This window comes from Cervus canadensis, chromosome 23 (assembly GCF_019320065.1).
Source record: "Cervus canadensis isolate Bull #8, Minnesota chromosome 23, ASM1932006v1, whole genome shotgun sequence".
Classification (NCBI taxonomy): Eukaryota; Metazoa; Chordata; class Mammalia; order Artiodactyla; family Cervidae; genus Cervus; species Cervus canadensis.
Genome location: NC_057408.1, coordinates 50,229,170 through 50,252,007, shown reverse-complemented (window position 1 = coordinate 50,252,007; position 22,838 = coordinate 50,229,170). Strand labels below are relative to the sequence as shown.

At 42.4% G+C, this 22,838-nt stretch overlaps 1 protein-coding gene and 1 pseudogene across 1 annotated transcript in view; both read right to left on the bottom strand.

The window, feature by feature from the left end:
* Positions 1–21,167, bottom strand: part of CLUL1 (clusterin like 1) — a 35,416-nt gene extending 14,249 nt beyond the window's left edge. The window contains exons 1-6 of the mRNA XM_043444234.1: positions 21,045–21,167; positions 19,276–19,424; positions 13,601–13,768; positions 10,982–11,414; positions 6,780–6,917; positions 1,739–1,953 (exon numbers count right to left, since the gene is read on the bottom strand). Coding sequence (XP_043300169.1) covers positions 1,739–1,953; positions 6,780–6,917; positions 10,982–11,414; positions 13,601–13,768; positions 19,276–19,424; positions 21,045–21,150 — 1,209 coding nt within the window. The 5' untranslated portion in view covers positions 21,151–21,167. The remainder of the gene's footprint in view (positions 1–1,738; positions 1,954–6,779; positions 6,918–10,981; positions 11,415–13,600; positions 13,769–19,275; positions 19,425–21,044) is intronic.
* A 1,234-nt stretch (positions 21,168–22,401) lies between these two features.
* LOC122425895 lies at positions 22,402–22,495 on the bottom strand (annotated as a pseudogene).
* Between the last annotated feature and the right edge of the window lie 343 nt (positions 22,496–22,838).

Below are 22,838 nucleotides of genomic sequence, written 5' to 3'. Positions count from 1 at the left end.
TCCTCTGTCCATGGGATTCTCCAGGCAAGAATACTGGAGTGGGTTGCCATGCCCTCCTCCAGGAGATCTTCCCAACTCAGGGATCGAACCCATGTCTCTTATGTCTTCTGCACTGGCAGGTAGGTTCTTTACCACTAGTGCCACCTGGGAAGCCCCATATGATGTATCCACACATATAAACAGACATATGGAAATGAAAGTTCCATGACATACGCATCTGACTTATTAAATATGATGCACTCTAATTTTTTTTCTTCTAGTCTGTCCTATTCCATTTTCTGTTTGTTTGTTTTGTTTTAATGTGCTGGTTGTGACTCTAAACTTATTTCTCAACCATTGACCACGTAGTTTGAAAGACAGTGATTCACTAGGATACAAGATGTCATAGGTCAGATTGCCAAGAAGCAGAGCCTCGGCGTCTGATACACTGATTTATGAAGAGTGCTTTCAGGTAGAGCTTTTAAGGGGATGAGGCAAGCAAGACAGAGAAGAGGGAGAAGCTAATCCAGGAAGTGGCTTCAGGTGAGCTCCAGCCTCAGCCTGATCCTGAAGGATAAGTGACTCCAAGGATAACCCTTTGGAGAAGGTTGCAGGGGTGAGCAGTTAGCGTCGGTCAGGGTAGGGCACTAACATCACATGCTGCACAAAATACTGCACCTCTGATAGCTCTGCCCAGAGATTTCTGAATCCAGGTCTTTTTTGGAGTCCACCAGTACCAACCTCATCAGGAATCACTAGCCTGGTGCATCCTGTGTTAATGTCATACATGTGTGTGTGGAGTGGGGGAGCATTAGGAAAGCAATTCAATCACTGTTTTATGTTATGCAACAGGAGTTATTGATGAGAAGTGGGAGACATGGTATAAGTGCAACTTAAGATGGCAATCTGATTATTCGTGAACATTAATATAAAAATGTGTTTAATTTTCAAAGAAAGTCAGCAGCTCATTGTGTCAAAAGCTAGTGAGAGCTATAATTTACAGAGCTTTTGTTTTGGATAAGGAATCTACACTCATCACTTTACAGGCACCCATTTCCCAGGTGGAAAAATTTCCAGGTGGAATTTTCCCAAACTCATTCGGCTGTTAAGTTTCAGAGCCAGCTTTAGAATTCATGTTTCTTTACCTGAAAATCTTCTCTCTTAGAAACAATATTGGCCAGGCTTCTTCAAGGGTACCTGTTTCAGTTATCACACTATAGCTCTAGTTAGAATTAGCCATCACTGGGGGCTTCCCTGGGGGCTCCGTGGTAAAGAATCTGCCTGCCAATGCAGGAGACACAGGTTCAATCCCTGCTTTGGGAAGATCTCACGTGCCGCAGGGCAACTCAGCACGTAAACCACAATGACTGAAGCCATATGCCCTACAGCCTGTGCTCCTGAAGAAGAGAAGCCACTGCCATGAAAAGCCTGTGCACTGCAACTAGAGAAAAGCCCGTATAGCAAAAGCCCCAGCAGAGCCAAAAACAAATAAATAATAGTGTAAAAAAATAATAAAATGCAGTATGATTAAAACAAAGAATTAGCCATCTCTGGATTAGAAAATATTTTGTGTTTTAAGTTGGTTTTCTCTATAAAGTGTCTTGTTTTCTAAAGGCCATGCACAAGTCAGCCTGAGTACAATCACAATGTGTGAAAATCCTCCTGCAGCTTGTTTTCAAATTCAGATGGAATTAATAAGAAACAGAAAAATCAATGTGCACACATGTAATCTCCATATCTGTTCTTGGCTCTCCATTACCTTTATGAAACTGAAGATGTTCTCACTTCCTGGGGTCTGGCTGGCCAGCTCTGTTACCCAACCAAACTGCTCTCTCATCTTCTCCATTAGATACGTGGTGTCCTCCAAGTGATGCTGGGTCATCTGGAGTACCTGGGTGTACTGATGATTGGATATGTTGACCAACTCAAGGGCCTCATCCACCTTTGTGTATAGTTCAGGAACAGCAGGACAGTCTAACAAAGAAGGAAGTAACAGGGTAAAGACAAGGTCCATGGGCTTTGGAGTTGGGTGGTGTAGATTTAAGGAGTAGTCAAGGCTGTATACTGTCACCCTGCTTATTTAACTTATACGCAGAGTACATCATGAGAAACGCTGGGCTGGAGGAAGCACAAGCTGGAATCAAGATTGCCAGGAGAAATATCATTAACCTCAGATATGCAGATGACACCACCCTTATGGCAGAAAGTGAAGAAGAACTAAAAAGCCTCTTGATGAAAGTGAAAGAGGAGAGTGAAAAAGTTGGCTTAAAGCTCAACATTCAGAAAACTAAGATCATGGCATCCGGTCCCATCACTTCATGGCAAATAGATGGGGAAACAGTGGAAACAGTGGCTGACTTTCTTTTTCTGGGCTCCAAAATCACTGCAGATGGTGATTGCAGCTATGAAAGTAAAAGACGCTTACTCCTTGGAAGGAAAGTTATGACCAACCTAGACAGCATATTAAAAAGCAGAGACATTACTTTGTCAACAAAGGTCCGTCTAGTAAAGGCTATGGTTTTTCCAGTGGTCATGTATGGATGTGAGAGTTGGACTACAAAGAAAGCTGAGCGCTGAAGAATTGATGCTTTTGAACTGTAATGTTGAAGAAGACTCTTGAGAGTCCCTTGGACTGCAAGGAGATCCAACCAGTCCATCCTAAAGGAGATTAGTCCTGGATGTTCATTGGAGGGACCGATGTTGAAGCTGAAACTCCAATAATTTGGTCACCTGACGTGAAGACCTGACTCATTTGAAAAGACCCTGATGCTGGAAAAGATTGAGGGCAGGAGGCGAAGGGAAAGACAGAGGATGAGATGTTGGATGGCATCACCGACTCAATGGACATGGGTTTGGGTGGACTCCAGGAATTGGTGATGGACAGGGAGGCCTGGCGTGCTGTGATTCACGGGGTTGCAAAGAGTCAGACACGACTGAGTAACTGAACTGAACTGAGTATAGATTTAGGGGCTTCCCTGGTGGCTCAGTGGTAAAGAATCCACCTGCATTGCAGGAGACACAGGCTTGATCCCTGTCTTGGGAAGATCCCCTGGAGGAGGGCATGGTAACCCACTCCAGTATTCTTGCCTGGAGAGTCCCATGGACAGAGGAGCCTAGTGGGCTAGAGTCCATGGGACCCCAAAGAAACCTACGTGACTGAAGTGGCTGAGCACACACGCGTGCATGCTCAGCAGCAAAAAGGAAAAAAAACGATTGTGGATTTAAGTCCCAGCCCTTAAGCTTTCTGTTTTCAGCCTTTTTGACCACGACTGAGTTTTCACTCATTTTGTACCTGGTGAGTTTTCAACCGGGTTCAAAAGGCATGAATGAAATAACACCGTAAAGTGATCACAGGGCCAACACACACTGAAGATTTAGCAAATGTGCCTTTTCCTTGTCTTTTCCATAGCGTCTGTGAAGGTCATTAGGGCTGCTCCCTGATACTCAGGTCAGGACACATGGGAGAGACTGCACTTCCCTGCCACCTGGACGTCGAGCGTGCCATCTTCAAAGTGATGTGTCTCACTGTTTGAGGAAGCCTTTAAGAACGGTTTAGGGTTTATCATGCTCTCTCCCCTGACAGTGGAACTAGTTTTGCTCCATGTGGTGGAGGCTCCATCCTGACACAGAGCTCTCAAACAAACTGTAACTGACGAATCATAAATGGTATCACCAATTCAATGGACATGAATTTGAACCTGAGCAAAACCCAGGAGATAGTGGAGGACGAGGAGCCTGGCAAGCTGCAGTCCATGGAGTCACAAAGCGTCAGACTCGACTGAAAAAACTTAGCATGCACGCATGCACATACATTTGAAAAGTAATTCAAGAAAATATTTTGAAAACAAAGGGAGTCACAGTTAACAAGATATAGTATACATTTGAAAGGAGATCCAGATATTCTTTTAAAATGTCTTCATTTGCAAGTTTAGAGTTGTTAACTTTTAAAATAGTGATGTAAATTTTCTTTAAATTATGGGGGAAGAAGTTGGTGACTTCCCTCATGATTTTAGGCAAGGAGAATTCTACAAGGGATTCTCATTTGCTCTTTTAGAGAGTGGAAAAAGATTTCCCTAAAATAAAGGTGAAACTTGGTGTAAAACAATTACATGAGAAACGAAAAGGTAGAACCAACTTTATTCATAGATAACATAGTCTTGTATACAGAAAAATCTTAAGGAATGTATTTTGTTGTTGTTGTTCAGTTGCTAAGTCATGTCCAACTCTTTGTGACCCTAAGAACTGCAGCACGCCAGGCTTCCCTGTCCACGGTCTCCTGGAGTTTACTCCAATTCCTGTCCATTAAGTTGGTGATGCAATCTAAACATCTCATCCTCTGCTGCCCTCTTCTCCTCCTGCCCTCAATCTTTCCCAGCATCAGGGTCTTTTCCAAAGAGTCAGCTCTTCACATCAGGTCACCAAAGTATTGGAGCTTCAGCTTCAGCCCTTCCAATGAATATTTAGGGTCACACAGAAACTATTAAAAGTAATAAATCAGGAGGGTTGTACTTACACATACTGTCAACTGATGACTGCTGTAGGTTTAGTTAAAATCCATCATCTCATATGTTAATAGATAAAATAAAAAGAAAATAAAATTCTCCTGGGATGTGAATTCTTAGGATTTACTCTTTTAACTTTCCTGTATATCACACAGCAGTGTTAGCTACAATCGTCATGTTGTACATTACATCCCAGTACTTACTTATCTTGTAACTGGAACTTTGTGCCTTTTGACCACCTTGCTCTAATCACCTCCCCAACACCCCCACCCCCTCATCTTCTCTATTACCTTGTGACAATCAGGGAGAGATTATTCTTCAAAGCATTTCACTGGATGTAAGGAAGATAATGATACATTGGTGGGATGTTTGAATTGGACTATTCTTACAAGAGGTCAGTAGAAGGGAATGGCACCCCAATCCAGCATTCTTGCCTGAAGAATTCCATGGACAGAGGAGCCTGGTGGGCTACAGTCCACGGGGTCGAAAAGAATCGGACACGACTGACCAACTAACACTTTCACTCACTTTCACATTAGTGTATGCTTTTCTGTTATAAAAATTTCTGGGTCTGTATGCAACCTTGTAACTCTGACTTGAAGCAGAAACACTTGAATAATGAGAATCATGAATACTTCAGACATTTTACTTAATTCTTGAAACACCTGTGTAGCTATATTAATTTCGTTTTCCAGATGATGAAACAGAGGTGTGGAGAGTCACCCAGTGAGCAATTCTGAAGAAATAACACCCCCATCTGCTCTAATAAAAAGCTCGAGTTATATTTGATCTCTTGCTCCAATTCTTAGCCACACTTTTTAGAATTTCCTTCCCTTAAGGGCTTTGGTGAGGTAAAGAAGCAGAAGTAGAGAAATCAAAAGTTCTTCTTGGCTTTAGTGAGAAAATTCATGTTGAGGCCCTAGTAGACGGGAAGTGACTTCAGTTGGGGAAGGGACTTGAGGGTCAGAGGAAAGTGAGAAGGGCCAGTGGAGATAATTTTTCTCCTGGAGAAGGAATGAAAGGTGGCTGTTGGTCAGATCCAGGATGTGACAGGCTCCTTGGGGCTTGTGAGAAGCCACTCAGTTCAGTTCAGTCACTCAGTCGTGTTGGACTCTGCGGTGACCCCATGGACTGCAGCACACCAGGATTCCCTGTCCATCACCAACTCCCAGAGCTTGCTCAAATTCATGTCCATTGAATCCGTAATGCAATCCAACCATCTCATCCTCTGTCACCCCCTTCTCCTCCCACCTTCAATCTTTCCCAGCATCAGGATCTTTTCTAATGAGTCAGTTCTTCACATCAGGGGGCCAAAGTATTGGAGCTTCAGCTTCAGCATCAGTCCTTCCCGTGAATATTCGGGACTGATTTCCTTTAGGATTAATCTCCTTGCAGTCCAAGGGACTCTCAAGAGTCTTCTCTAACACCACAGTTCAAAGGCATCGATTCTTTGGTGCTCAGCTTTCTTTATAGTCCAACTTTCACATCCAAACATGACTACTGGAAAAACCATAGCTTTGGCTAGATGGACCTTTGTTGGCAAAGTAATGTCTCTGCTTTTTAATATGCTGTCTAGGTTTGCCTTAGCTTTTCCCATCTTTTAATTTCATGGCTGTAGTCACCATCTGCAGTGGTTTTGCAGCCCAAGAAAATAAAGTCTGTCACTGTTTCCATTGTTTCCCCATCTATTTGCCATGAAGTGATGGGACCGGATGCCATGATCTTAGTTTTTTGGATGTTGAGTTTTAAGCCAGCTATCTATATTTAAAAATTAATTTGGCCAAAAATTTCATTTGGGTCTTTCCATAAGATGTTACTTATGTATGAAATTTTTGGCCAATCCAATACTAAATCATTAAATACAGTTAATAATTAACCCATCAACTGGAAGAAGTTAATGCCACTTAAACAAACAAACAAAAACTCACTTGGCCAAAAATTTGCTTACACAATGTGAAGACTTCTTCCTGGGTGTTTTTTTTCCTTTTTGCATTAAAAAGAAAATAATTGCCTTAATTTGCCCAGAGATCTCTTTTGCTCACTTGAGTGTTTGTTTGGTCCTTAACCATACATGTTTTTCAAGGGAACAACAAGGGAGTTTAAAAAAGAGAAGAAGTGAGTTGACCTACTTTTGAATAATAAGAGTCTATAAACCTGCACTGAGCACCCCCAGATTGTCACTGAGCTCATGAAAAAGTGCTCAAAGGGAAGTAAATGAATCCTTGAAGCTTATAAAAGTGAGATTTTGACCTCTGATCAGAAGGCAATCGAAATCCTGAGAAAATAATAATCACTTACCTGCCCACAGGTAATCCTGACATTTCTGGCATCTTGCATGAAATTGGAAACATTCCGACGAGTTCTGGTCAAGTTCTCCACACAGCCCTCTGCCCCGCACAGGCCACGTTGTGGAACTCTGTCCATCGTGAGCAGAATCTGCAAGGAACACAGCAGTTTGACTTCAGTGTCATTAGAGAGTCTGAACTTTAAAGGCATGAGTGTAATGGCATTTCTCTTTCTAACCAGCACTTTCAAAATCTTTGTTCTGTATTCAACTGCAGGAGGGCACATTGGTGCAACAAGATGCTAAGACAATTTGACATCTATTAAAAGTGAATATATCCTTTAATCCAGTAATCTCATTACTATTAAAATATAATGTTAATATTACTACTAATCATTGCTATTATTACTACTTGCCCCAATTCCAACCTCCCACACAGAGGTTCATGCAAATAATTTTATTTTCAGGAAGGAATCTTGAGGAATTATTAATAGTCACTATCTTTTGGAAGAGAGACTTAAAGGGGTGGGAGAAGGCAGCTTTCATTTATTTTGTTCCTTTGAATATTCGAATGTTTTTAACTTTAGTGTGTCTTAGTTTTATCATTATTATTTCTGATGTCACTGGTGTTAACTAAATAGGGAATTATAAGCCACTTTTCTTTTTGGGCTTCTGTTAAAATTTTTTCTAGTAATTATCCTTGGCAGAGGATAAGATGGTTGTATGGCATCACCGACTCAATGGACATGAACTTGAGCAAACTCCAGAAGATAGTGGAGGATAGGGAAGCCTGTTGTGCTACAGTCCACGGGGTGCAAAGAGTCAGACATGACTTAGCAAATGAACAACAAGTTTTATTTTTTTCAAGCTATAATTCAAATGTGTATTGGAGTTCCAGAGATAATAGAAATGTCTGCTTCTTAAACTAGATGTAGGTATTTACTTTATGACTGTTCTTTTTTGGCATTTCACATATATAATGTTATGAAAAGTAGTTCAAAGATTTAGGAAAACATCTAAAGCAGATGTAAGCATCTCTTTAAAGGTTCTAAAGAGAACCTTTTTTTGTTCTAGGAGAATTAATCATCCATATAAAAATGACTATATAAAAAGGAGTGCATACACAGAAAATTGATAGTTCCCAACTGTTTCACACTAGGAAAAACTTATTATTAATTGGCAACCTGATAATATTCTGTTACATTAAATCCTTGATGTTAAATAATGAAACATTCCATTTTGAGATAAGTTGTGAAGTTTATTGTTTAAAAACCTACCAGGCATTTGCTAGATCTTCTGGTGGGTAAAGCAGCACCCGCTTTGACTAGAATACTAGTCAATTTTTCCCACTTCGTATAGATTTAGTGGCATCTCCTCTAGCCCCACAGAACCCCCATGAGTTCTACAGTAGAGCGTCTCTGCACGATGTGCTGGTTCAATTTTGTCTTCTCTGTTAGTCTCTGAGTCCCTTGAGAGGAGGGATTCGGTCTTCCCATCCTACTCATCCTAATCTTGTCATTCTTCTATTCCTTCTTTTGTCGTTTCAGTTACAACACGGGTGTGTAATTGTCCACTGACCTGTTTTCCTTTCTCTGATGCTTAGCGCTCAGTTGTGTCCGATTCTTTTGTGACCCCATGGACTGTAAGCCCTCCAGGCTCCTTTGTACATGGGAATTCTCCAGGTAAGAATACTGGAGTGGGTTGCCATGCCCTCCTCCAGGGGATCTTCCCAACCCAGGGATGGAACCCAGGTCTCCTGCATTGTAGGTGGAGTCTTTACTGTCTGAGTCACCAACGAAGCCCTCCTTTCTCTAAACTGAACTCCTCAAAGTCGGGAACTGTGTCATCTGCATCATAAGCTACTCTGTCTTATTTGCAGCATCTAGATTAATACCTGCTCTATTCAGGGGTGGCGAATTTTAGGTCTGTATGACGGCCATTCCGCATTCTGTTCCCACGGCAGTGACCCATCACCTCCCTTCAGCCATGCCACCACAGAGACTCAGGACCCCTCTAGGCAGTTACTTCTGGTAAATCATCTGTTCTCCCAGCTTGCCTGTTTGTTCCAGGGGAAAATTAAAGACAGCAATATTCCCCAGGGCAGGATTAAAACCCAGATCACCTGGCCCCCAGCGCTGTGTGAACCTACCATACTACACAATTTTATCGAACCTTGTTGTTTAGTCTCTAAGTCGTGTCTGACTCTTTTGTGACCCCATGGACTGCAGCCTGCAAGGCTCCTCTGTCCGTGGGATTCTCCAGGCAAGCATACTGGAGTGGGTGGCTATTTCCTCCTCCAGGGGATCTTCTGGACTCAGGGATCAAACCCGTATCTCCTGCTTGTCCGGCAGATTCTTCACCACTGAGCCCCTAGGGAAGCTCACTCAGAGTGCACGTTATTGATGAGAGGCATGTAATAGTTTCCTACTGCTGTTGTAACCCATTCCACACATTTAGTGGCTTGAAACAACATGGATTATTTTACAGTTCTGTAGGTCAGAGTCTGAAATGGGACTCAGTGGGCTAAATGAGAGTGTTGGCAGGGCTGATCTTTTCTGCAGGCTCTGGGGGAGCATCCATCTCCATGTCTGTCTAGTTTCTGGAGGCCACCACCTTCCTTGGCTCCTAGTTCCCTTCCTCCATTTTCAAATCCAGCAAAGTAGGGCCAAGTCCCTCTCACTCTGCCATTTCTATCAATGCTTTTCTGCCTCCTTCTTCTGCTATGAAGAGCTCTTGTGATCTCACTGGAGCCACCTGGACAACCTCAAATACTCTCTCTGTTTTTTTTTTTATTTTTTAAGTTTAATTTTTATTTATTTATTTGGCTTCACCAGGTCTTAGTTGCGGTACACAGGATCTTCGTCTCTGAGTGCAGGATCTTCATGCCGGCATGAAGGATCCAGTTCCCCGATCAGGGACCAGACTCAGGCCCTCTACACTGGGAGTGAGGCGTTTTAGCCACTGGAGCACCAGGGAAGTTACACTCTCTCTATTTTAAGGTCGACTGATTGGCAGCCACGATTCCATCTGCAGGCTTACTTTCCCTCGGCCATGTAACTTAATATTTTCACAGGTTCTGGGGATTAGGATGTGAGTATCCTTGGAAAGGGACTTCCCTGGTGGCTCAGATGGTAGAGAATCTGCCTGCAATGCAGGAGACCGAGGTTCCATCCCTGGGTTGGGAAGATCCCCTGGAGAAGGAAATGGCAACCCATTCCAGTATTCTTGCCTGCAAAATCCTATGGACAAACAGCAGGATTTCTGGAAGGAGCTTGTTTTATTTTTCATCAAAGAACATACTTGTCCTTGGCCTAATGGTCCACAGAGATAAGTTCAAGGAAACATATATTCTACCTATATTCTACCTGTGTCCACACAACATTTCTCATTTCTGAGATGCTGGGTCCCACCCACTCCATCGAAACCCAAAGAAGGAACCTCCTTCTGTGTTACAACATAAAGCAGGGCCTTCCCGGGTGGTCCAGAGGCTAAGACTCTGCTCCCAATGCAGGGGGCCTGGGTTCAATCCCTGATCAGGGAGCTAGATCCCACATGCTGCAACTAAGACCCAGTGCTGCCAAATTAATTTAAAAATATAAAGCAGGATTGCTTTTCCAACATAGAATATCAGGGGGCATGAGTGGTACTGGTAGAAGGTGAATCTTAAAAGTTACAGAAGTTTCTATTTCTGTAGTTTTGGGTTTGTCTATGAGCACTGAATCTGGCTTTGTGCACAAATGTTGTGATTTAAAGAATTACAGTAGCGATGCAGAGGAGGCCATGGAGGGCCCTAAATGTGACCTGGTTTTACATGGCACTAACATGTCTTCCTTAACTGGGAGCTGAGGAGCCTGGACTGATTTAAAGAAACCTCCTGATGTTCAAGCAGAATAGAGCTGAATGTCTGCCCGAGTTTTCATAAAGAAGGCTACCATCTTTTTAAAGTTCTCACCTTACCAGCATTTTCTTTCTCAGCTTTGAACATTTGCTTTAGAAAGAGAAAACAGCCCTACAAAGCTCTTGACAAAGATGAGAGAGGGCTGGTGTTTGGGGGACCTCAGAGTCTCTTCTAAGAGGCTATGAGACTTTGATTATCCATTAACCACCACTCTTGGAAACATGGTAGGATGACTTAGAAACAGTTACCATTTCCAAAGCTAAATAAAACTTAACTTTAGTGTAGATATCTAAGTAAAAATAATCTTTTAATACTTGCCTTTGTCTTGTTTGGGTAAGTCCTCAATGGCCTTCAGCATCTCTGTAACTGTTGCGCTGACACTTTGATAAACAGAGAGGCTGAAATTACAAAACAGCTGGAAGAAGCTGGGAATGTCCCAACTCTGCATAGGATGTGCTTTTTTCGCTGGCTCTTTGGATAAAGCTGGAAAAAAGTAAGGCTCCACGGAGTCTGTGTCTGACATAAAGTATGATTGAAAAGTCAGGTCAAATTCTTGTTGCATCTGTTTGAAGACGTGAAAGCTCATGTTATAGAGAAATCCCACATCCACGGTCAGCTGGCTGAACACATTCTCTATCTGCGTCAGCTGTACATCTTCCTCAGTGAACTTCTCACCAACAGAGAGCTCTTTTTCTTCATCTTCATTGAAAGGAAACAGAAAGTGATATATCTTCCGGAAAACCCGTTCAATCTATGGGCGGGGTGGGGGACAGAAATGAAATAAATGTATTCTCTTCCAGAACTATTTTTTATTGTAAACTTTTAAGTCAGCTTACAGAAGTCATTCCAAATCAAGAACAATCCTGGGAAAACTAGGAAAAGGTGATCCGCTTTAAGATCACTTACTAACACTCATGTACCTGGTGTTGGGGCTGCCCAGTGGCTCAGTGGTGAAGAATCTGTCTCAATCCAGAAGCCACAGGAGATGCGGGTTTGATCCCTGGGTCAGGAAGATCTGGAGGAGGGCATGACAACCCACTCCAGTATTCTTGCCTAAAGAATCCCGTGGACAGGGGAGCCTGGGGGGCTACAATCCATGGGGTTGCAAAATTAGCACGCATGCACGCACCTGGCTTTGACTTTGATTATGGAAATAGGGTCTGAAATTCCTCCTGGCTTCTGTTTCCCTACCGAAAAGACCTAAGAAGGCCAAGTTTTCAATACTGTTGACAAGCCACAGCCCTTATGTTCTGGTGGTGGTTGGCATGCGTGGTTTTAGACCATGTTGACTGCCTGAAAACTGTGAAGGTTCCCATCTTTCACTTCTGCCTTAGTGTCTTAGGTTTTTTCCCCACTTAAGTGGGATGTTATTAGTGTCCTCCTACTCTCCTTGGTCTCATGCTTTTAAACTGGTCCAAGGAAAAGAGAAGATCAATACGTTTGCACTGAACTGTGGATGCTTTTTCTTGTGGTGGTTGTTCAGTTGCTAAGCTGTGTCTGACTCTTTGCGATAGATGCTTAATACATCTAAATAGGTTACTTAGGGATGTTACATATTACCAGTGATCAAAGCCTTCCTTGGCCGCAGTCCAAGGAATGAAGCTCTAATTATAGAATTTCTTACTCAGAGGGAGATCTTCCAGGAATCACACCATGTTCTCCTCCATCTTTGTGACATGTAAGTTCATTCCAGAACAAAGCTGCCCTTGTATGAAAGTGATGTGACCATGTTGTGTGTTTTGGAACATAACAACCATCGAACATCACTGCTGGAACACCACCATCCACCCCCCTACCCCCGTTCTGTTCAAAGAGTTCTCCAGGAATCCTTAGAGGACTCATGCCTTTCTCAAAAAGTAATCTGGGTGGATCATCTGCCTCTCCCTCTGTCAGCTTCTGTTTACTTGAATCCAGACACAGAAACAATAAATTTAAAGGCCCAAGAAATTGTCCTAAGGTTACACAACTATCACAGATAGGAATGGTCCTCAAAGCTCCTGACTTCCACCCAGTGCTCATCCAGCATAATCTGCTGTATCCGAGGCTGGCTATAAAACTAGAGCAGATGCGATTAACAGTGGAGGCAAATGAACTTGGCGTATGAATTATCCTAGGGGTTTCTCCCTCTGTAATTGGGGATGGCACTGCCAAGCCAAGAACAGACTCTAATTAGTGCATGCTCTGACAGGGAGGAGAATTTCACTGTGCTTCCTACTCAGCCCACTGCTTCAAGGGGGAGAGCCAAAAGCAGAGGAGCTTTTTATGGGTCAGAGCTCATACTATTCAGGTCACCACACTCTGTGATTCTCTCTGCCCAGAAGAGAGCCCAAAGGGACAAAAAAAGAAAACACGCCAGTCCTACAGGACATAGATTGAGATAAAGGGGCCATGAATGTGGGCACGTGTGTGTGTGTGCACACACATGTGTGTGCTGCCACAAGAAGGCAAGCCCATTGAAGGAAAGATTCAGGAGGCAGAGAATGCCTTCAAAGGTCTGGCCTCCAGAGAAGAAAAATCAAAGCAGGTTGAAATCAGAAACTATAATACTATTACTCAGAATGTAATTTGGCAAACATTTATTGAACACCTACAATGCTTAAATGAAGGCAGATAAGATACGGTTCCTGCCCTCATAGAGCTTACAATCTAGTGTGAAGAGGTTCACAAATAACAAATACAAGGCAGAAAGAGGGTATTTCTGAGAGATACACACAGTGTCATGAGAGGGGGGAAAAACACTGGGTGTCTGTTCTAACTTATAAATTCCATATCCACAGGTGATTCATACAGAAATATGAATGCTAGATTCCAGGTTGCACAAGGTCAATATCAGATCAGCCATCACTATTCTAAATATTAACATAAATTACTTCAAAAAAGTAAACTGAAGCAGGTACCTTAAGAACTTAGCAATCTTGAGTTCTGCTTTTCCCTTACCGTGGTTTTCATAGAGGACCAACTGCTTTGGCAGGTTGTATAAAATCTCATGCAGTCACTCTCCAGGCAAGATTTGCATTCGTCCCAAGAATCCATCAAAGACACCTGGCATAGCCTTTCTTCCTCTTCTAGATGTTCTTGAACTTCATTCATAAGCTTCAGGGCCTCCTAATTAAAAAGTAGAAACACACACCCTATTTCCATTTCATGACTTTGTATGCTATACCTTAATTGATTTCTCACTTTACAAAATGTGCGTATTCTAAACTAAACCTCATTTCCGCTACAAATGAACAGCTGATAGATTTACCCGGAAGCTTTCAGTTCAGCTAAGAGAACTGATCCCTTCTGAAAACTGAACACTTCTTATCCACCTGTTTGTTTATACATTCAACAGCTGTTTATTGAGAGTTTGCTATGGGATGGGCATTTGCTGCTCATGAGTGAACCAGCAACAAAGGCACAGCCCTTGCTCTGCAGAATGCCTAATTGATCTGCTCACTTGTCTGTCTGCACTTCTAGCCCTTGGAGGAGGTGAAGATGGAATTTTAAGGCTGACAAAGTTGACACATTTATGTCCTTCATTTATGCTGCCTTCAATTTTATGCCTTTAATTTGCTCTTAAACACTGCCAGAAAGCACAACTCTGGTGCATCACATCAAGTCCTCGCAGTGAGTTGCATTCTAACGGCAGAAATGCTGCGTTCTCAGCAGCTTCGTGTTTCTCGTCCATATTCCGAGCACGCCCCCTGGCGGTGCCCGCTGTACTCGACCAGGTCCCACCCAGCAGAGGGGACACCGGTCCGGAGAACGTCAACCCCGCCCCCAGAGCTCCCTGCCAAGCCAGCATCCCATAGACCCCCCCAGGCCTGCCTGCAAGAGGGGACTTCTGCAAACCGGCTCCCTCCAGGCCTGAGAAGTAGCTCAGGGGAGTTAGGGGAGCTAATAGACTCGACCATAAGAGGAAAGCCTTAGAGCTGATGGCGACTCCCTTAAGCGGAAAAACACGAGTGAGCACAGTTTCTAAAACCAATTTGGTGCATAATTTTACCTACTGGAAAAGAAAGAGATAAGCACCCCTTCCTGGCATATTAAGCCCAGAGAGACACCTGGGCACTGACGATTTCCCACATATCTGCTAGGCCCGGAATTTTTATCTCTCCTAGTGGCAGAATCCTGAGGTTGAGGCAGCTGTTCTTTGCTGCATGCCATAGAGGAAGCCTGGCCGGGCCCCAGCCTACCAAACAAACCTCGTGATCTAGACAGGCTTAACCTATCTTTTGGGGCATTGCGGAACAATTATGAATCCTGCAACTTCTCAAGAAAGCTTGCTCCGCCAGGGGAGGAAACAACACCACTCAAATTTTCTCAGTCTTTTTAAAATATTATGCTCGTTGTCACTGTAAACCAAAATCCCCAGTATTTCCAATTACAAACTACCCTTACTGTGGACCCGTGGGCAAATTATCTAATCATCTCTGAGCCCATTTCCTTTGTAGCAAACCGGAATACTTGTAGGATCTACTTCTTAAGTTTTCATATTGAGATAAGCAAGCAAGTCACCTAGCCTGTAATCATCTGATTTGCTTTCGCTTACCTCCAAGAGCATAATGAAAACCAGTGGCCAAATCACGTGGCCCAAGATTTGGTAGTGAACTGTTGCCCCGGAGGAAGTAGGTCTCTGGTTTAGGAATGTCCTGTCCAAGCCCTCTGCTTCCTCCAAATGTTCCACCCAGTGATAGATTTCATATTTAGAGTTGTCTTCCTGCAGTTCAGTTTATCAAAGTCGCACCCAAACCTGGACAGGGGTGCGTGGTGTGGAATCACTTGAAGGGCTGCTTTAGGGTTTCCCACTTTAGTAAGAGGAAGCTTTAGATGCTCCCACTAATATAAAAATGGGCTTCCCAGGTGGCGCTAGTGATAAAGAACCCGCCTGCCAATGCAGGAGACGCAAGAGGCATGGGTTCAATCTCTGCCCTGGAGAAAGAAAGGGCAGCCCACTCCAGTAATTTTGCCTGAAGAATCCCATGGACAGAAGAGCCTGGTGGGTTACAGTCCGTAGGGTCACACAGAATCGGACACAACTGAAGCACACACGTACATAAACAGGGAGAAGAAAAGCTGAGGAGAGGGACTGAGATCATGCCCGGTCACCCAAGGATGGATGGAGTTTTCTTTTCTGGGAGAGTGGGGTTGTCCACCCCATATCTGACTATTCGTAATTTATGAAAAGTATCCTTTACTTTAGGTTTAAAATCATTTAGGAAGGAAGACTTTGGGTTAAACAGATTTTTCCTTTTTAAAATGAATTTTTGGGACTTCCCTGGCAGTTCAGTGATTAACACTCCATGCATCCAATGCAGGGGGTGTGGGTTCTGTCCCTGGTGGGGGAACTAAGACCCCACATGCCGTGTGGCATGGCCAAATAATGAGATAAATTTGGAAAAAAAATGAATTTTTATGAGTGCCCATACCTTAAGAGTATAATTCAATGATTTTTAAAAAAACAGAATAAATAAGTCTTAAGAAATAATAAAAATTTTACTAGCTTCTGAGATTCTACAGCATCAGAAATGGAACTAAAACTTGCTGACCGCACACTGAGCTTTCTTTTCATAGTATGTGCTGCCTTCTTGGCTCACGAGGAGGCCAGGGAAAAGGAGAAAAACAGAAAGTCCTAGGTCCCGCAGGCACAGCGCCAGCTCACTTTCTCCTGGGTCAGTCATGACAGGGTTGGGTTAACACATTAATTAACATCTCAAAACTCAGTTTCCTTAGCTGTAAAATGAAAATGATGGTTTACCCAGACGCTGGAAGGATGTGATAATGTGTTTTATAAGGGCCTGTAAATGATATCTAGTGTGGTTATTCTTGGTGGTCAGACTCATGAGCCCACCAGGGAAGAACCTGGCTTAGAGGAGCGTCCCCATTTCTTCATAAGGAGCAGGTTTTGATTTCCTCAAGGTCTTTTGCTGGCTGCTGAAAGGAAGGAGGGTTTGCAGCTGCTGCTCAAGCCGACTCCTCACCAGGGACCCTGTGTGGCTACAAAATCAGCCCGCTGGTGACAGGCTGACTTTAGCTCTGAGGTCACAGCCTGCGACACAGCCCTGCTCCAGAGGCTCAGGGGACACCCAGTGGCCACTGTGAACGCCAGGATCTCCCTGGAGCTGGTGCGAAAGTGTCAGTCGCTCAGTCATGTCCAACTCTTTGTGACCCCATGGACTGTAGCCCACCAGGCTCCTCTGTCCATGGAATCTCTGCAGGCAAAAACTGCTGGCGTGGGTAGCCATTCCCTTCTCCAGGGGATCGTCACGATCCAGGGATTGAACCCGGGTCTCCTGCATTGAGGGCTGATTCTTTACTATCTGAGCCATCAGGGAAGGCCTCAGCTTGATGATTCCCACCTTTATAGATCTAGGTCTAGAGAGGAGATATTAGAACTTCTATTTATTTTTTAATTTAAAAATAAACTATGGGGAGTTGTTTAATGGGTACAGAATTTTGGTTTTGCAGGAGACACGAGTTCAATCCCTGGATTTGGAATATGCCCTGGAGAAGGAAACAGCAACCTACTCCAGGATTCTGACCTGGGAAATCCCAAGGACAGAGGAGCCTGGAGGGCAACAGTGCAGGGGGTCTCGAAGAGTCAACATAACTTCGTGACTAACAAAACAAAAAGAGTTTCGGTTTTGCAAAATGGTAAGAATTCTGGAGCTCGGTTGCCCAACAATGCAAATGTATTTAATACTATTGAGCTGTACTCCTAAAAGTGGTTAAGATGGCAAATTTTGTGATATATATTTTACCACAATTAAACATTTTTTCATGAAAATGAAGTTTAAAAATGTGGAAGATCTGGGTTGGGAGGGATCCCTCCTGGAGGAGGGCATGGCAACCGATTCCAGTATTCTTACCTGGATAATCCCCATGGACAGAGGAGCCTGGCAGGCTGCAGTCCATGGGGTCGCAAAGAGTCGGACACAACTGAGCATCTAAGCACAGTACACACTCCCAATTTTAAAATTTAAAATACTTTGCAAATTATTTTTGTTATAGTTTTGACATCCTCTTTGATTTAAGGGCATGTTGGAAATAAATTTTTAAAAATTTTAACTATTCTGAGTGTGATGGTAATGCTTATTGCCATTAAACTATGAGCCATGCAATGTCTGTAGTTTAAAAATGTATTGAGCTTTATATTGTAACATATGAACAGTTTTTAATATGGCCCATGGATGTCTGAATATAATGTATATTCTCCATTGATAAGGTATGTAGTTTAGACAGAAACTATTAAGTAAAGGTACATGAATTAAATTGATGAGGCTGATATACTATTTCACAGGCACTGGTGCTCATGTCAGGCCATTGCATGTGGCCAGCTATTTGTGAGGACCCTGGGGAAGAGGGACCCTGTATATTCCAGAAGCATGGACACTGGTTGCCTCTGTTGACTTGGAGCCAGTTGCAGTGAATTGCCATTTAAGAGGACTCAGGTAAATGAGGGCTTCCCAGGTGGTGCTAAAGGTAAAAATCTGTCTGCCCATACAGGAGATACTGTAAGAGATGTGGATTCGATCCCTGGGTCTGGAAGATCCCCCGGAGTAGAAAATGGCAACCCACTCCAGTATTCTTGCCTGGAAAATTCCATGGACAGAAGCGCCTAGTGGACTCCAGTCCACAGGGCTGTAAAGAGTCAGATGCGACCGAACGACCGAGCACAGGTAAATGATGGATTTTAACTACTTTAAACTAAACTAGTCCTCACTGAAAGGGCAGGAGATTTTAAAAGATTCTTGAAAAGAAAATAACCAGCAGATTAAAAAATATGAATAACTTCTGCTCAGGTAGGTAAGAAATAATGGCAGGGCTAACACTTTTTCACTCACTTTGTTGGCCTTGTGTCAGTAAAATGATGGTCTAAACAGATTTGGCAATAAACTAAAATTTTTTCAAAATATGTAGAAGATTATTTGAAATATGGATTTATATCCATCCACCCAAGCTAAAGACAAACCTGAAGTGTATTCTGTGCCTTGAGATAATAATGGTAGCAATTCATGTATCTAATTTATAAGTAAATGAAAATGCATATATTCAGGAGTGGATGCTAACAATAATTACAGTAATAAGAATAGAAAAGAAAAAAACTTTTGTAGGCCACTGATCTGGCCAAAAACTTCCAAACATTTTTGATTTGACATTCCAACTCAAAAGGCACCATTAAGCACTTTTAAGAAAGTAGCATTTCCCAAACAGCGTTGAATCGTCCAGACACCTGAGTTTGGAGTCTTTCAAAGGCCTAATCTGTGCTTGCTTTGGCAGCACATATACTAAAATCAAAGGCCTAATCTACAAGGAATATGTTCTTTGAAGAAATTTGAATTTGAAGAAATTTCCTTCAAAGTATTCCTCCAATAGGGTGGATTTCCAGAAAAACTATGATAAGGGTAAATAAATAATTTCTCCACTGCATTCAGATGTGCACTATTTATGGTCCAGACATATTCCTGAACAGTTATACAGGTTTTGTTTTTGGTTTTTTAGGCTGCACCGTTCAGCATGCAGGATCTTAGTTCCCTAACCAGGGATCAAACCCGTGGCCCCCGGCGTTGGGAGTGAGGCATCTTTACCAGCGGATGTCCCAGGACAGGTATGATTGTCAATGACTGTACCTGCTTTTCTTCTCTGCATTTCTTCAGGGTTCTCATTAGCTTGCTATGTTCCTCCTCTCTTCTTTCCATCAGGATTTTCATCTGCTTCATGCCAATCAAAGCCTTCTTCACCTCTTCATCTACATCTATCTCCCCAGCCTTGGAAAAACCTAAAAGATTATGTTGCAGTTTTTCCCTTTAAGATCTGATCAGATTACAGTGTATCACAATACAGTGAGTTCCAGCCATTAAAAAGAATGAAATAATGCCATTTGCAGCTACATGGATGGACCTACAGAGTGTCACACTGAGTGAAGGAAATCAGACAGAGGAGAAATAATCATGTGGACATCCCTTACATGTGGAATCCAAAGAGAAATGATACAAGTGAACTTATAAAACAGATCAAGAGGCTTAGAAGATGAATTCATGGTTGCAGGGAGTTTGGGAAGGTCAGGTACACACTGCTATATTTAAAATGGATAACCAACAAGGACCTACTATACAACACACGGAACTCTGCTCAATGTTGGGTGACAGCCTGGATGAGTGGGGGGTTTTGGGGGAGAATGGATACATGTGAATGAATGGCTGAGTCCCTTTGCTCTTCACCTGAAACGACCACAGCATTGTTAATCAGTTATACCCCAATACAAAACAAAAAGCTTAAAGTTTTGTAATAATAATAATAGAAAGAATACAATGAGTTTACCAGTTTTCATGTCCCCCCAGTAGAGGCTTAATTGTTTTTTATTGCATCAGACTCCAAAAGCAGGTCACCAGGCTATCAGCTACCACATGGAGGGGGCTACCCGCCCCCCACCCCACCCCAAGGGAAGTACCTTCTGTTCTTCACTTCTGAGCTTCCAGCCAAGTCAGAGTTCATTTAACCCCATCTTATCGCTCTCCTCAGAGCCTGTTTTCATTTATCCAATTTTTTTTCTTTCCCTTAAAACTCAAGTGTGTTTATATTAGAAGAAAACATTGAATTTTCTTCACAGACAATTTATATTAAATGCCCAACTGGGAACCTCAAACAGAGAGAACAATTTCCTTTTCTTTCAGCTTCAATTACCTTCCCAGGAGGCATCAAACCTAGAAAGTATCTGGTATAATGCAAGATTCTTTAATAACCTCCTGGATGTCTCTAAAACCCCTTTAGTAAGCCTTTAGTGAGTATGAAATTCATCGTTTGTCATACTCTTTTCACAATAGCCAACGTGGCCGCCAAAGGAGCTTAACCTGGCCTCCAAATTTATTTACAGATCCCCAAAAGGAACATTTAAAGTAATTTATTTTTCTAAGATAGACACCCAAAGCATATCTAGTCAAACAAAGGCTCCAAGTTAATGAGCACAGACCAACCAGATTAGATGTCACTCTAACCCATCCTTTCACGGTCTCACGAATAACTGCATGGATGACTTTAATTGTTTAAATGTTTCAAATGCTAGCAAAGAATTTCACTGTTCGTTAAAACTGTGCTCAGAGGACACCAAACATCTGGATGAACCCAAGCCGTGCAGCCTAAGACGTTGGCAAGTTTTATCTCTGTGATGGCGAACATCTGGAACTGTGAACCGTTCTCAGAGACACAATTGGAATTTTCTATTTTTATCCAGATGTTTGGCGTCTTGTCTACTTGGCTTAAGAGCCTGGAGAACGTCTCCCTGTGAAACTAGAGGGCGTTCTGAATATGGTTATCTCTCAACTGTAAATCACAGTGAGAGCCAGCAGGACATGGAAACAGGCAAACTGGAGACAGTGCAGATAAAGAAACCAAACATTACCCTTTGGGTCTTCACGGATAGAAGTCTTGTCCTTCCAAGTAGGTGCACAGTGATAGTCTTTCAGCCACAGCAGATACACGATCAACACCAAGAGCGGCAGCTTCATGTCTCCGCTGTGACTGCAAAGGAAGAATAAACCTGTATCGAATGCCTTCGGTTTAGTTTCTGTGGGCATCAATTGAAAACACATGGTGATCCAAAGCATTTTTCTGTCGATTTTTCTTTATGACTTTAGACAATGTATGTTGATATGGTTGAGACATAAAGAAACTTGAAATCTAAATAAATTCTTTGAAAAAGAAAACCCAAGTCCCTCTTTTGTTTGCATTCTTCATGGCAGTTAAATAAAGTCTTCATCTGAAGCATTTGAAATTTAAGGCAACCAAAAGTATGGATCCCAGCCCCATAGAATCCAAACTTCATTTTATTTCCTTGTCAACAATAAACAACCCCAAACACAGAATTAGCTACGTCAGAGGGGATTGTTTTTTCTCCAAACTGCTGAGGCCATAAGTAATTTTTAACCTAGATGGTTTACTACTTTTTTTTTTTATGAAAGCAAGAACCCCTCAGATTTTTCTCATACATCGTATAAAACCCATCAGATAAATGAATCATACACAAATTTTTTTCTTGTCAGATAATAAATTTCCTTTTATATAATTAGTTGTAAACATTCCTAATAAAAACATATGCTTTCACAGTTATATCTATAAATTAGATTATCTTAACTCCTCCCAAAAAGGATATTTATATTTTTCATATATATTTGTTATTTTGGAAAAAAAAACCAACCCTATATTATTTAATCCACATTTGGAATGTCTTTTTAAAATATGAATAGTTACAAAGCTATCACATTTTACATCTAGAATTATCATTTGAGCTAATTCTTCTCTTTCTGTTAAGACCCTTTCAGTTTAGTGTTGGTCGCTCATTTGTGTACGACTCTTTGTGACCCCGTGGACTGTAGCCGGCCAGGTTCCTCTCCCCAGGGATTCTCCAGGCAGGAATACTGGAGTCTGGAGTCATTCCCTTCTCCCAGGGATCAAGACCCTATTTACCAAATAAAATTTTAACATATTTACCACTAACTTTGCAGGCTCTCCCCAGTGAAGTTGCCACCAGCTTCTGCAAGGACCTTCACTTTCCTCTGATTTAATGTTTGTCTTTGTCAGGGATTTAACCTTGTTCTATTAATTTGATGACACAGCTCTTAATCCTATTAACCTAACATTGTGAAATTAAGAGTATGGTTTAGAATGTGGTAGGGTCTCGAAAGAAACACTAGAGGGCGGGCTGTCTACATGATCAGGAACAGTGACCTTGAGCTACTTTATTTTACACAATTTTTTTTTTTAATATGGAATTCTTCATGCCTTTGGGTGTCATCCTTGTAGGGGCCATGCCTCTGTATTGTTCCAGTGTTTGTACGTGTGTTGCCAAAACAAGCATACACAGATATGTTTGATAAGACTCATTAAAGCCTTAGAAATTTTTTTTTTAATTGGAAATTTTTTCTGTATATCTTCTTTAAGGCCTTCCCAGGTGGTTCAGAGGTAAAGAATCCACCTGCCAATGCAGGAGACGCTGGTTCCATTCTTGGGTTGAGAAAGTCCCCCAGAGGAGGAAATGGCTACCCACTCCAGTATTCTTGCCTGAAAAGTTCCATGGACAGTGGAGCCTGGCAGGCTACAGTCCTTGACGTTTCAAAGAGTCAGACATGACTGAGCACATGTGCGTGTGTGTGCGTGCACACACACACACACCTCTTCGTATATAGGTCAGACAAAT